Source organism: Eptesicus fuscus, chromosome 5 (assembly GCF_027574615.1).
Source record: "Eptesicus fuscus isolate TK198812 chromosome 5, DD_ASM_mEF_20220401, whole genome shotgun sequence".
Lineage (NCBI taxonomy): Eukaryota > Metazoa > Chordata > Mammalia > Chiroptera > Vespertilionidae > Eptesicus > Eptesicus fuscus.
This window is the reverse complement of record NC_072477.1, coordinates 66,250,244-66,262,759: the sequence shown is the minus strand read 5'-3', so window position 1 is coordinate 66,262,759 and position 12,516 is coordinate 66,250,244. Positions and strand designations below refer to the sequence as shown.

Below are 12,516 nucleotides of genomic sequence, written 5' to 3'. Positions count from 1 at the left end.
CGCCCCGGCGCGCTGACTCAGTTTCACCAGAAACTTGGGGGAGGAGAAGGCGGATCTCCGGCGAACCCCGCACCTGGGCGGAAGCGGCGACCGGAGCCGCGCAGGAAGTCGGGACCGGAACCTCTCCCGCCCCGGCCCCACCCCACTCACCTGCGCAGGTAACCGGGGCCCGGGGACGGAGCGGGTTCGGAGCATGTTTGGCCCTTTGTTCCCCGCTCGTGCGTGTGTCCGGGTACGTGACCCCCTTCGCCGTCCTTCGGGCCGCGGGTTGGCGGCCGGGTGTCCGGGGCGCTCCCAGCTCCCCAGCACTTCCTCGGGGCGGACCGCCTCCCTCGGAGGCTCCCCGGGCGGGTCCGGTTCCCGGCGGATCCAGGGCCGCCACCTGTCTCCTCCCCTCTCTCAGGTCGCCAGCGCCCTCGGAGCCCGGAGGCCGGCCCAGTGAAGGTGACCCCCGTGGGCAGGAGGGCGACGGCCCCTGGGAAGACGATGGCCCGCGCCCCAGCGGCCGCCCTGTGGCTCCTGTGCGCGCTCGGCCTCGCGGGCACCGACGCCGGGCCGCCGCCCACGCCCCCCGCGCAGCCCGCCGGAGCCGCCTGCCTGGACCGCTTCACCCCCGGGGTGCCCGCGTTCGTGCTCGACACCGACGCCTCGGTCAGCCACGGGGCCACCTTCCTGGGCTCGCCCGCCGTGCGCCGCGGCCGGGACTGCGTGCGCGCCTGCTGCACCACCCACGGCTGCAACCTGGCCCTGGTGGAGCTGCAGCCCGCCGGCGGGGAGGACGCCGTCGCCGCCTGCTTCCTCGTCAACTGCCTCTACGAGCAGAACTTTGTGTGCAAGTTCGCGCCCAAGGAGGGCTTCGTCAACTACCTCACGAGGGAGGTGTACCGCTCCTACCGCGAGCTGCGGACTCAGGGCTTTGGAGGTGAGGCGGGGCTGCGGCGATGGATGGATGTAGGGAGACCCCGGAAGGGAGGTGGCTGTGGAGTCCTGGAAGAGGCGAGCTTCGGGGAGGGGTTCCTGAGAGGAGTCCCACGCTACCCCGACTCCCCCTTAGACGTAGGCAGTATACACAGTAAACAGAGGTGAGGGAGGAGGGGTGACATCCCAAAGCCCGGACCCGCTCCCGGATTGAGGGTGTTGAGGAGTGGGCTGGCGCTCTGGGCTGTGTGTATGGGATGGAGGAGGCAGCTCCTCGGGATTCTTGGTTTCTGGCCCTGATATGCTGCTGAGTCGGGGAGTGAGCTGCCTGGAGGCCGCCTGATGACTAGCGGGCACCCCCTGGGCCAGGCATCCCCAGGCCCAGCACGCTCTGAGGCACCAAGTGCGCCTGATGGAGGAGAGAGAATCCTCCTCCACGCATGGGCTGGGGGCTGGTTAGCATCCCTGCACCCCGCCCCCCACCTATTGGCCTTTGGTGGCCTGGGGGAAACTGCTGACCCCACACACTAAGAACAAGTCTAGCCTGGGGTTGACCCAAAAAGGGAGGGGGAGGGGGCATAGCAGCCAGAAGCTCTGGGGTGGGAGTGAGAAGGGTTGTGGGTGAGTCAGTTCATCAGTATGTATACCTGGTAGGGCAGGGATGTCAGCTGTCCAGGCAGGTGTGTGTGCGCGTGAGCCAGGCAGGGCTCTCTCTCTCCCTGCCTTGGGATCTGGTACCAAGCCTTCTGCTCACCTTGTTTACTTCCGGGGATAAGGGCAAAGGGGGCCAGGGCTCCTCCTCTTGCCTCCTGGGACTGAACAATTAGCTGAGATCAGGGCCCCTCCAGAGACCTTCGTTCCCCATTCTCTCCACCTGCTGTTCTGGGCAGGTGGGGCTCCAGGGCAGGGATGGGTCACAGCTGATAACCTCTGTGAGCACTTTACAGCTTTCTCATTGCTGTACCATTCACCCTCCTACTGAGGCCTCCTGACAGCCACCTCTGAAAAGGGGGCTATGAGTAGTCATCCCACTTTTCAGATTAGGAAACCGGACTCCCATGATAAATAATTTGCCCATAAATGGTAGACCTGGGACTCAGCCCCAGGCCGGACCTCCAAACGTCTGTGCTGTTTTTCACACAAGACCACCCTCTGAAAGAAACAGCCCAGGGGGTAACAGAGCCCGGGCCCAAGGGCTGAGTCTGGGGGTGACCTCAGTTCTGGAAAGTGGAGAAGAGACTGTCCTCTCCAGCCCTTTTCTGGACTAGCCTCTCTCCAGGTGAAGGGCCCACTCTTCTCCCTGTCCTTCCAGGAGCTCTCCTGGGTCTCTGGGCTGGGGATTCCAGGAGGGGGGCACATCTCTGGGCCAGGACCTGAGCCTGTTCCACAAGGAAGTGGCAGAGTGTAGGTGGTGGTGACTCTAATTGACCTGAGCTGCCGGTGCCCTTCCGGAGCTGACAGTGGCAGCCTGGGGAGTCCCACTCCAAGGCCAGTGCCTGAAACTCCCGAGTCTGGTCAGAGAGCTGAGCTGGACCCGGCCACGTGGTCTTGGAACCAGCCTTCCTCATCTGGAAACTTTCCCACCCCAAACTGGCCTGATTAGCACAAGACAGGATGGAATGGGAATTTCCTTGGCACTGAGGGAGCTGGGTAGGGCTTGGACTGGGTGTGAGCTCCAGGCCATTTTCAGGGTGTTGCAGTGCTTTGGGGAGCGGGGAAAGCTGTGTTGGTGTCAAGGAACCCATTCTCAGCTGAGTCCAGTTAGAGAGATTGGAGGTGGGTAAGAGCCGGATAAAGCCACTTTGTCAGGCAAGATGGGCAGGTGCTTAGGACTTCTAAACCTTTGATTCTTGTATGAGGTAGAGAAATCCTCCCCAGGATGGGTGTGTTTGTTCCCCTTTCCTTCTCTGTGGCCAGGCCAGTCCAGTCCAGATTCCTGTGGCCTCCTGAGCACCTCGCTCCTTCCTGTCCTGCCTTCTCCCCCCTTTCCCTTGGAGGAGGGGCTTAGGAGGTGGAGTCTGTGTTTGCCTGGAGATGTCCTGGGGCAGGCAGCTGAAGGAAGGGCTGGCTTTATTACCACTCTGGCCCTTTGCTCTCTCGGGGGTGGGAAGGAGGGAGTGGTAGGACAGGTCATCTGCCCCTTGCTCCTGGGCACTGGGGCTTGAAGACAAGCAGCTGTGTGGGGGTGGACATGGCTGATTTGGCCCAAAGCCTGACACATCGCTCTGCCTGCCACTTCCACCTTGGGTGCCGGTGGGGCTAGCCTGTCTGTCTGCTACGCAGACTGCCAAGTAGTCTGTCTTCTTTCCCTTTTAGGTAGCTGGTTACTTAATGAGAAGTGCAAGGAGGGAGGAACGGGCTCCTCCCAGGCACTGCCCCCTTCGCTTTGTCTCTCAGAGGTCACCTCTGAAGTATCCCTGTGACTCAGACTCCGGCCAGCTGTTCTTATTTCTTTACCTTCTCTTCTTCCTTCGAACTCCCTCTTACATTGGACATGCCCTCTGTAGATCCCCTGTGGAGGGCAGTTTGGCAGTAACCACAAAAACTGTCAACGCATATTGCCCACAGCACAATTCCCCTTGTAGGAATTCATTCTGTGGCTATATTATGCATGTGTAGCACAACTTACCAGCCAGGTGTTCACTGTAGCATTGTTTATAATAGCAAGAATGGGAAAGGTCACAGTGTCTGCCAACACATCCTATAATTGGAAACTGTGGTGATATATTAATAATAGTAATAATAAATCCCGAGGCAGCATGGCTTAGTTGTTAGTAGAGAAGGAAGGGAAGGCCCTAGCCGGCTTGGCTCAGTGGATAAAGCGTCAGCCTGCGGACTGAAGGGTCCCGGGTTCGATTCCTGGTCAGGGGCACATGCCTGGGTTGCGAGCTCGATCTCCAGTGGGGGGTGTGCAGGAGGCAGCCGATCAGTGATTCTCTCTCATCATTGATGTTTCTATCTCTCTCTCCTTCTCCCTTCCTCTCTGAAATCAATAAATATATTTTAAAAAAGAAGAAGGAAGGGAAGGAGGGAAAACTAAATCAAGAGGAGACTGGTGGACTGGTTAAATAAGTTGTACATTATGGTGTATTTATACGAGTATGTGCAACTAAAAAAAACCCACTATGTTGCATGCTTATGAGTTCAGTGTCATCTCTGTTGATAGTCACACACACACACAAACTAGCAAGAGTAGATGTCTCTGGAAAGAACCTGGGGATTTAGGAGAAGAGGGAACTTAATTCTCACTATTCTTTTGTACTTTTGAATTTTACGTCATGTACCTATATTACCTAAACTAAAAACAAAAATCCCAAGATTATATAAGCAATCAAAAGTACACCGCTTAGCAAGTGAGTGGCCTGCAACATGGCATTTTGGAGAAAGAATGAGCTATGGAATCAGATAGAACAGGGTTCAAATCCCAGCTCTGCCGTATAGAAACTGAACAACCCTGGGCAAGTCATTTAACCTCTTTGGTGCCAATTTTCTCCTCTGGAAGGAGGGATAAGAATGCAGTTGTAGCCCAGCTGGCATGGCTCAGCGGTTGAATGTTTGACCTGTGAACCAGATCATGGTTTGATTCCCGGTCAGGGCACATGCCCAAGTTGCGGGCTCAATCCCCAGTAAGGGGTGTGCAGGAGGCAGCCGATCAATGATTCTCTCTCATCATTGATGTTTCTATCTCTCTCTCCCTTTCCCTTCTTCTCTGAAATCAATAAAAAAATATTTAAAAAAAGAATGTAGTTGTAGCAGGTTGTTTAGGAAGGTAGGTGATGTAGATCAGGGGTGAGCAAACTTTCTATAAGCTTTCAAATAGTAAATATTTTATGCTTTGTGGACTATACAGTCTCTGTTGCAATATTCAACTCTGCTGTTTTAAGTTAAAAGCAGCCATCCACAATGTGTAACCGAATAGGCGATGCTGGTTCGGACACAAATTTGATGTACTTTTCACGTCACACAATATTATTCTTTTGATTTTTTTCAACCATTTGAAAATGTACTAGGTGGTGGGCTGGATTTGGTTTGCGGGCCTCGTTTGCCTACTCGTGTTGCAGCTGATGCAGGTGAAGGACCCAGCGTGGTGCTGAGTACACATCCAACAAGTGGCAGCTTTGTTAATAATGATGACTCCAGATTTGTTTCCAACCCTGGCCTCTCTGGAGCTCCCACTGTGTCCCTCCCCTCTGGATGGTCTTACCTCCCTCAAATTTAAATTCTCTGTGACTGAATGCACACATTTCCTCTATATCTGATTTCCCTTCTGCCTCACCCCTTCCTCCCCATTTCCCAGCACCTGTCAGACACAGAAGCCCGAAGCATATGCCCAGCATGGTTGCTGACATCCTCCTTTCCATTCCCTTAGCTCTCCCTTAATTCAGGCCACTCTCATTGCATCTGCCCTGACCTACTGTACTGGTCCACTTGCCAGACTCCTTGTTCCATAGAAATAGTTCCAGACAGATGGTAAACAGGAGTCCCTGCTCCCTAGGCCCTTGGCCCTGCCTTAGCTCTCCTGGGCCTCCATCATGTATCTAAGAAGGTCAGTGTCTGCTGCAGCCAGGGCTTCTAGGACTCTGCACCCTCTCTCGCAGCCAGTGTCCCCTTCCTGTACCACCAGTTGTTAAACATTCAAATGTCACTCCTTCTGTGTCCACATGCCCTGGCCCAGTATTCAGGGCCCTTTGAGGTCTGTCCAGGCCAGCCAGTCTCCTTAATGTCACGCTACCAGCCTTGCACCTTGGCCCCTCATGTTTTCTTTTTTTAAAACAGTTTTTGTGTTTTGTTTTGTTTTAATTAATTTTAGAGAGAGGAAGGGAGAGGGAGATAAAAACATCAATGATGAGAGAGAATCATCGATTGGTACCTCCTGTAGGCCCTCTACTGGGGATCGAGCCTGCAACCCGTGACCTCCTGGTTCATAGGTCGACACTCAACCACTGAGCCACACTATCCAGGCAAGCCCCTCATATTTTCTGTTTTCATCAACAACATAGCACATTCTTCCGCACAACCAAACAAATAAAAACAAAAATAAAAGAATCAATACATTCTTTCTCCCTTCTCCAAAAAGACTTTTTTTTTTAATGTATTTTTATTAATTTCAGAGAGGAATGGAGAGGGAGAGAGAGAGAAACATCAACGATAGAGAATCATTGATCAGCTGCCTCCCTCATGCCCCCCACTGGGGATCGAGCCTGCAACCCGGGCATGTGCCCTTGACCGGAATCGAACCTGGGACCCCTCAGTCCACAGGCCCATGCTCCATCCACTGAGCCAAACCAGCTAGGGCCAAAAAGACTTTTCTTATTCTTCTAGTCTTTCAGAGCCTCTCCCTTCTCTGAATGTCCATCCACTTCCTTGTCCTGTGTACATACTTCATATGGCTTCATCTTGTTGGGTCTTTTCTCCCATATTAGCTTCGTGTGGTTGGGTCTTATCTGCCTAACTGGGCTGCAAGCCCTTCAAGGACCGTACTAATTTCCTGTGGCTGCTGTAACAACGTATTACAAACTGGGTGTCTTAAAATCACAGAACTTTGTTGTCTCACAGTCCTGGGGGCCAGAAGTTCAAAATCAAGGTGTTGGCAGGGCCATGCTCCCTCTGACAGCCCTCGAAGAGGGTCCGTCTTTGCCTCTTCCAGTTTCTGGTGGCTCCAGGGCTTGCTTGGCTTGTGGCTCCGTAACTCCGGTCTCTGCCTCTGTCTCCACACAGCCCTTTCTTCCTTCACTCTATGTTCTCCTATCCTCTCTCTCTTTTTTTTTTTTAAGGTATACTGGAACAGGAACTGTTTTTTAAAAAAATACATTTTTATTGATTTTAGAGAGGAAGGGCGAGGGAGAGAGAGGCAGAACCACCAATGATGAGAGAAAATCATTGGTCAGCTGCCTCCTGCATGCCCCTTACTGGAGATCAAGCCCACAACCCAGCATGTGCCCCAGCTGGGCATCAAACTGTGACCTCCTGGTTCATAGGTCGATGCTCAACCACGGAGCCACACCGGCCGGGCTATCCTCTCTTTTATAAAGACACTTGTCATTGGCTAATCCAGGATGATCTCATTTGGAAATACTTAACTTGATTACTTCTGCAAAGACCCTTTTTCCAAATAAGTTCACATTCATGAGTTCAGGAGGTTAGACATGGACTCTTTGGGGGGCCACCATTCAACCCACTACAGGCAGGAATCCTGCTTTGTGCTTTGTTTCTCTCTCCAGCTGCTAACCTGCAGAGACCGGGGGAAGCCTCAGACGCAGGCACTGTCAGGTTGAGGGAGGGCATGGTTCCCGTGGGCCCTCTCATAACTGGAGGCAGGGTCTGTCTGAGGTGGCAGAGGCACCCTCTTCCTGTGGCCACTCTCCCTGGGACACCAAGACTTGTCACGTTGCTGCCTGAGGACTCTGAGTGTAGGGTCTCTATCAGCAGAGGGGGTGATGGATGTTAATTCCACATTTACTTATTTGGCTTCCCAAAAATATTGTTGCTTTAACTTTTTAAAAAATATGTATTTTCATTGATTTCAGAGAGGAAGGGAGAAGGAGAGAGAGAGAGAGAAACATCAATGATGAAAGAGAATCATTGATCGGCTGCCTCCTGCGCACCCCACACTGGGGATCGAGCCTGCAACCCGGGCATGTGCCCTTGACCAGAATCGAATCCGGGACTTTTCGGTTCACGGGCCAACGCTCTATCCACTGAGCCAAGCCGGCTAGGGCGCTTTAACTTTTTTAAGCAGTTAGCACAAGACCTACTTAATGTAGAAGATAGGACTAAACCTTCCCTAAAAATTTTTTTTTTCCTAAATGGGATCAGATGGCACATGCTGTACAGTAATTTGCTTCAGAAAGTAAGTCTTACAACATAAAAATGTCTTTAATATACCAAAGATGTAATACATATAAATAGAAAGCAAGAAGATGGTTTAGCCCTAGCTGGTTTGGCTCAGTGGATAGAGCGTCGGCCTACGGACTGAAGGGTCCCAGGTTCGATTCCGGCCAAGGGTACATGCCTGGGTTGTGGGCTCGATCCCCAATAGGGGGCGTGCAGGAGGCAGCTGATCAATGATTCTCTCTCATCATTGATGAGAATGTTTCTATCTCTCTATCCCTCTCCCTTCCTCTCTGAAATCAATAAAGAAAAATATTAAAGAAATAAAAAAGAAGATAGTTTAGTTGTGGGTTCCCACCTGTGCCCCATGCTGGTTGCTGAGTCCTAGGTTGGTCTAGGTGTGGCCCATATAGCTCCTCATTCCCAGGAGAGATCTGGTCCGTTCAGTGAGAGTTGACCTTACCTCACCTTCCCCCCAGGGTCCCGGATCCCCAAGATCTGGGCAGGCATAGACTTGAAGGTACAGCCCCAGGAACCCCTGCTGCTGAAGGGTGTGGAGAACACAGATTGGCACCTACTGCAGGGTGACCCGGACGTCAGAGTGGAGGTGAGACATTGGTCTGGCTCCCTGATGGCACCTCAGCTCTCCAGGGGCCCCTTTCTTTCTGGGGCCCTAGGCCAAGGTGGATAGATGCTGAGGATACATTTAATAGCAGGCCCCTCTGTTCTCCCTGGGTGGTTGTGTGCTGGGAGGGCCTGGAGGGGAGCCCAAAGGCATCAGGGTCCCAGCCTAATGGCCACTCCTATGTATAGAGGAAAGATCCGGACCAGGTGGAGCTATGGGGACTCAAGGAAGGCACCTACCTGTTCCAGCTGACATTGGACAGCTCAGACCAGCCAGAGAGCACGGCCAACATCACCGTCACCGTCCTCTCCGCCAAGCAGACAGAAGGTGAGGGGGGTGGGTAGGCAGCATCTAGAGCCGCCCCCATCTGTTGATTGGCCCCTTGGCCCCCCTCACAAGCTTTCCTCCCCACAGAATATTGCCTCGTAACCAAAAAGGTGGGCCGCTGCCGTGGTTCCTTCCCCCGCTGGTACTATGACCCCAAAGAACAGATCTGCAAGAGTTTCGTTTATGGAGGTTGCTTGGGCAACAAGAACAATTACCTCCGGGAGGAGGAGTGCAAGCTAGCCTGCCGTGATGTACAAGGTGGGCCTTTGCATGGAGGCTTTGGGGCTCAGGTGACTTTCCCTCAAGGTAGGTGGTCTCTCTTCACTAGTCAGGGAGGTGGGCATGAGAGTCCCCCATTCCCAGGCCCCTCATCAGCTCATCCCTGCTGGGGCCTGGCCCTGTCTCCTCTCACTTCTTTGTTTTCTCTTCCCCAGGTTCCTCCAAGGAAAGGCACCATCCAGGTAGGCTTTGCTCCTTTTTCTATTCCCCTCACTCCTGCCAGATCTCCAGCCCATATCATGTCCACGCCCTTGACCAAGCTGCTTTTGCCCAACCCATTCCTCCCCTCATAGTAAGTGGACAGAGCACAAGCACCCTACCCCTTGCAGCCTAGCATCCTCCTATCAGGATCTGCCCAGTTTGTGTGAGGAAGGGTTCCTGGGGGACAGGTGGGGAAATAGTGGGCGTGTCATGATTCTATGTTGGGGCAGAGAGGGCCAGGTAGATGATGGACCCTTGGTACTTGCTGGCCTCTGCTGGAGCGTGACCTCACCCCCCTCCCGGTTCCTCCCCCACTCAGTGTGCTCTGACACCTGTTCCTCCTCCGAGTTCCACTGCAGCAATGGCTGCTGCATCGACAGCTATTTGGAGTGTGATGGCACGCCCGATTGCTCTGACGCCTCCGACGAGGCCACCTGTGAGGAATGTAAGGCCTGGGAGGTGGAGGAGTGGTGGGCAGCAGGGAGGGAGGTCCTGACAATTTACCCTGCATCCCTGGGAGACCATTGTTGGGGCTGTGCCTCTGATCTTTCATTTTTGCAGATACCAGTGGCTTCGAGGAGCTTCAAAACTTCCGTTTCCCCAGTGACAAAGGTGAGGTCCTCCCCACCCACCCCTGCCCCGATCCTCCGGGTGAGGGCAGATGCTGACACTGCCAATCTCACTCATCCTGTCACCGTGCGAAAGGGCCTGCTGTGTGTGCCGGGCTGTGGGCAGAAGAGCCAGAGTGGGCTTCCAGCTCTCTTCTTTGGCTGTTTCCCAAGTATAATCAGCCTCTTTTTTTTTTTAATGTTTTTATTGATTTCAGAGAGGAAGGGAGAGGAAGAGAAAGAAACATCAGTGATGAGAGAGAATCATTGATCGGCTGCCTCCTGCATGACCCCTACTGGGGATCAAGCCCTGCAACCTGGGCATGTGCCCTGACCAGGAATTGAATGGTGACCTCCTGGTTCATAGGTTGACACTCAACCATTGACCCACACCAGCCTCTTAACACCTTCAGAAATGTAGCCATGCCCACAGATCACTGAGGTAGTATTTACTTAATATATTTTTATTATTCAATTACTCTTTTACTCTTTTAATTTAATGTATTAAAAAGGAGATTTCACATCACTACCATAAATGGAAATTCACTATTACATACCAAAGCTTGAGACTGACTATTAAAATAAGTATAATAAGACAACATTAATAAATTTTAGCTGGACATGGGTGTCTGCCAAGGCTTAGACCCTCAGCCGCTTTTGTTAAAAGGTAGACCATCAGTACTAGAGAGAAAACCAAGACCTTGACACAATCAGAAAAGCTGAAAGAAGATTGAAAGAGGAATAATAATGTGAGTCAGGGTAGTTTACTTCTGTGCCTATGATTATTGTCCATGATATGTCTTTCTTGCTTCTGGTAATACTGCAAATGGGCCGATGTTTCTGGGGCCCCGGACGCCCTCACGGAGCCACAGCCTTCCTCAGTCTGATGTGGATTGGGAGGTGGCGGGCAGCGGCTAGGTAGAGCCTGGTAGAGGGCAACAGGAGGCCCCGTGGGCTTGCTCAGTCCCCTTTGCCTGCCCCTCACCTCCCAGGGCACTGCGTGGACCTGCCAGACACGGGCCTCTGCAAGAAGAACATCCCACGCTGGTACTACAACCCCTTCAGCGAACGCTGCGCCCGCTTTACCTATGGCGGTTGTTATGGCAACAAGAACAACTTTGAGGAGGAGCAGCAGTGTCTTGAGTCCTGTCGTGGCATCTCCAGTGAGCAGGGCAGTGGGCGGATGGAAGATCGGGAGGGGAAAGGCTTAGCTCGAGCGCTGTGCTCTGTCCCAAAGCCTGGGCTGGTCACACCGAGTCCTCAGAGCACTGAAATGGGGGCGGGAGAGGATGGCGGTGGGGAGACTGGGGCGCTGGGGAGCAACTGAGTATCAGCCCTTAGTATTGACTTGTCTCTCCCCCATCATGTTGTAGAGAAGGATGTGTTTGGTCTGCGGCGGGAAGGCCCCATTCCCAACGTAGGTAAGTCCAGGTCTGCCCTATTACCAATGAGTAGTATCAACTCAAGAATCAACTCCACACGATTGGTTGTGAAGGATCCTGAGGTTGGCTAGAGGGACAGAGTGTCACAAGCTATAGTCGTACCTGCCATAGCAGGGGAGGCAAGCACCGTCAGGAGTGTGTAGATGTTTGCTGTCAGTCCCAGGCCTTTCTCCAAGCTCCCTGCAAATAGAGCAACTAGGAGCTGAGACCCGGGGCCCCATCAGAATCTGTCCCACTGAGCTTCCAATAGAGCCATTCAGCTGCTCATGTGCTGCAGGTCCTTCCACGTCTGGCATCCATTTGACTTGGTCCTCTCGATACAGAGTGGGGGGTGGGCATCAGAACTGAGCTGGTCCCAGGAGCTCTTCACTCTGACCTGTCTTGCCCTAGGCTCCGCGGAAGTGGCCGTTGCGGTGTTCCTGGCCGCCTGCATCGTGGTGGTGGTAGCCATCCTGGGGTACTGCTTCGTCAAGAACCAGAGAAAGGGCTTCCGCGGATACCACCACAGCCATCGCCACCCCCAGCCCCCTACCCCCGCCAGCTCCACAGTTTCCACCACAGAGGACACAGAGCACCTGGTCTATAACCACACTACCCGACCCCTCTGAGCCCGGGCTCTCACGGGCTCTCGCCAGCTCTCACCTGACCCTGCTTCCTCCTCGCCAAGAAGGAGGCATGGGCTGGGAAAGACTTTGGGACCAGACCCTTCCTGCCTGTTTCTCAGGCCTCTGCCTCAGAGGCCGGTCAGAGATGTCTCAGCTAAGCTCAGACCACTTGTTCCTGAGAAGGCTCCGTGTCTGAAAGGAAAGAAAGCCTTGGAGCCAGGAGTCCCATAGATGGACCTGCTTACCTTGGATTTCAGAGGAAGTTGGAGGCCTGTTTCCTGTTCAAAGCTGCCTGCCCCACACCGTGGTGTTGGGAAGGGGACTGGGCAGCGTCAGAAGCTGGAGGCCCAACCCTGTCCTCCAGCGCTACCCCTCCCACTCTGCACAGACCAGAGCGGGGGAAGGACCTCCTATGAATTTTGTGCTGTACAGAGTTGCTTTTTGTTTATTTAATGCCCTGGGGGTGGATGAGAGGAGTGGAAAGTGGCTATCTGGCCTCTGCTGCCTCTTCCCTTCCCCCAAGAGTGAGTCCCAACTTGGCCTGACCTAGCACATGGAGCCAGAGCTGCTCCAAGCTCCCTGCACTCCCCAGGCCTCTCTGGCACCACACCCCCTCCGCGCCCCTACTTCCCACAGGCCCCAATGCACCCACAGTGTAATAAAGTGGTTTGTTCTGTGGG

At 53.7% G+C, this 12,516-nt stretch overlaps 2 protein-coding genes across 6 annotated transcripts in view; one reads left to right on the top strand and one right to left on the bottom strand.

Moving 5' to 3' along the window:
- PPP1R14D (protein phosphatase 1 regulatory inhibitor subunit 14D) overlaps nt 1-253 on the bottom strand; it is a 20,861-nt gene extending 20,608 nt beyond the window's left edge. Inside the window, exon 1 of the mRNA XM_008143012.3 lies at nt 151-253. Coding sequence (XP_008141234.2) covers nt 151-195 — 45 coding nt within the window. The 5' untranslated portion in view covers nt 196-253. The remainder of the gene's footprint in view (nt 1-150) is intronic.
- SPINT1 (serine peptidase inhibitor, Kunitz type 1) overlaps nt 1-12,516 on the top strand; it is a 13,122-nt gene extending 606 nt beyond the window's left edge. For 2 of the 5 annotated variants that reach the window (XM_054716341.1, XM_008143013.3), the window contains exons 2-12: nt 22-158; nt 404-922; nt 8,229-8,356; nt 8,563-8,701; nt 8,789-9,007; nt 9,136-9,162; nt 9,501-9,626; nt 9,743-9,793; nt 10,782-10,952; nt 11,163-11,210; nt 11,622-12,516. In XM_054716341.1, the coding sequence (XP_054572316.1) occupies nt 22-158; nt 404-922; nt 8,229-8,356; nt 8,563-8,701; nt 8,789-9,007; nt 9,136-9,162; nt 9,501-9,626; nt 9,743-9,793; nt 10,782-10,952; nt 11,163-11,210; nt 11,622-11,839 (1,783 nt within the window). In that variant the 3' untranslated portion in view covers nt 11,840-12,516. Of the gene's footprint in view, nt 1-21; nt 233-403; nt 923-8,228; nt 8,357-8,562; nt 8,702-8,788; nt 9,008-9,135; nt 9,163-9,500; nt 9,627-9,742; nt 9,794-10,781; nt 10,953-11,162; nt 11,211-11,621 lie in introns of those variants that run through there. The other 3 variants (XM_028147488.2, XM_028147483.2, XM_054716342.1) reach the window with 3 other exon arrangements.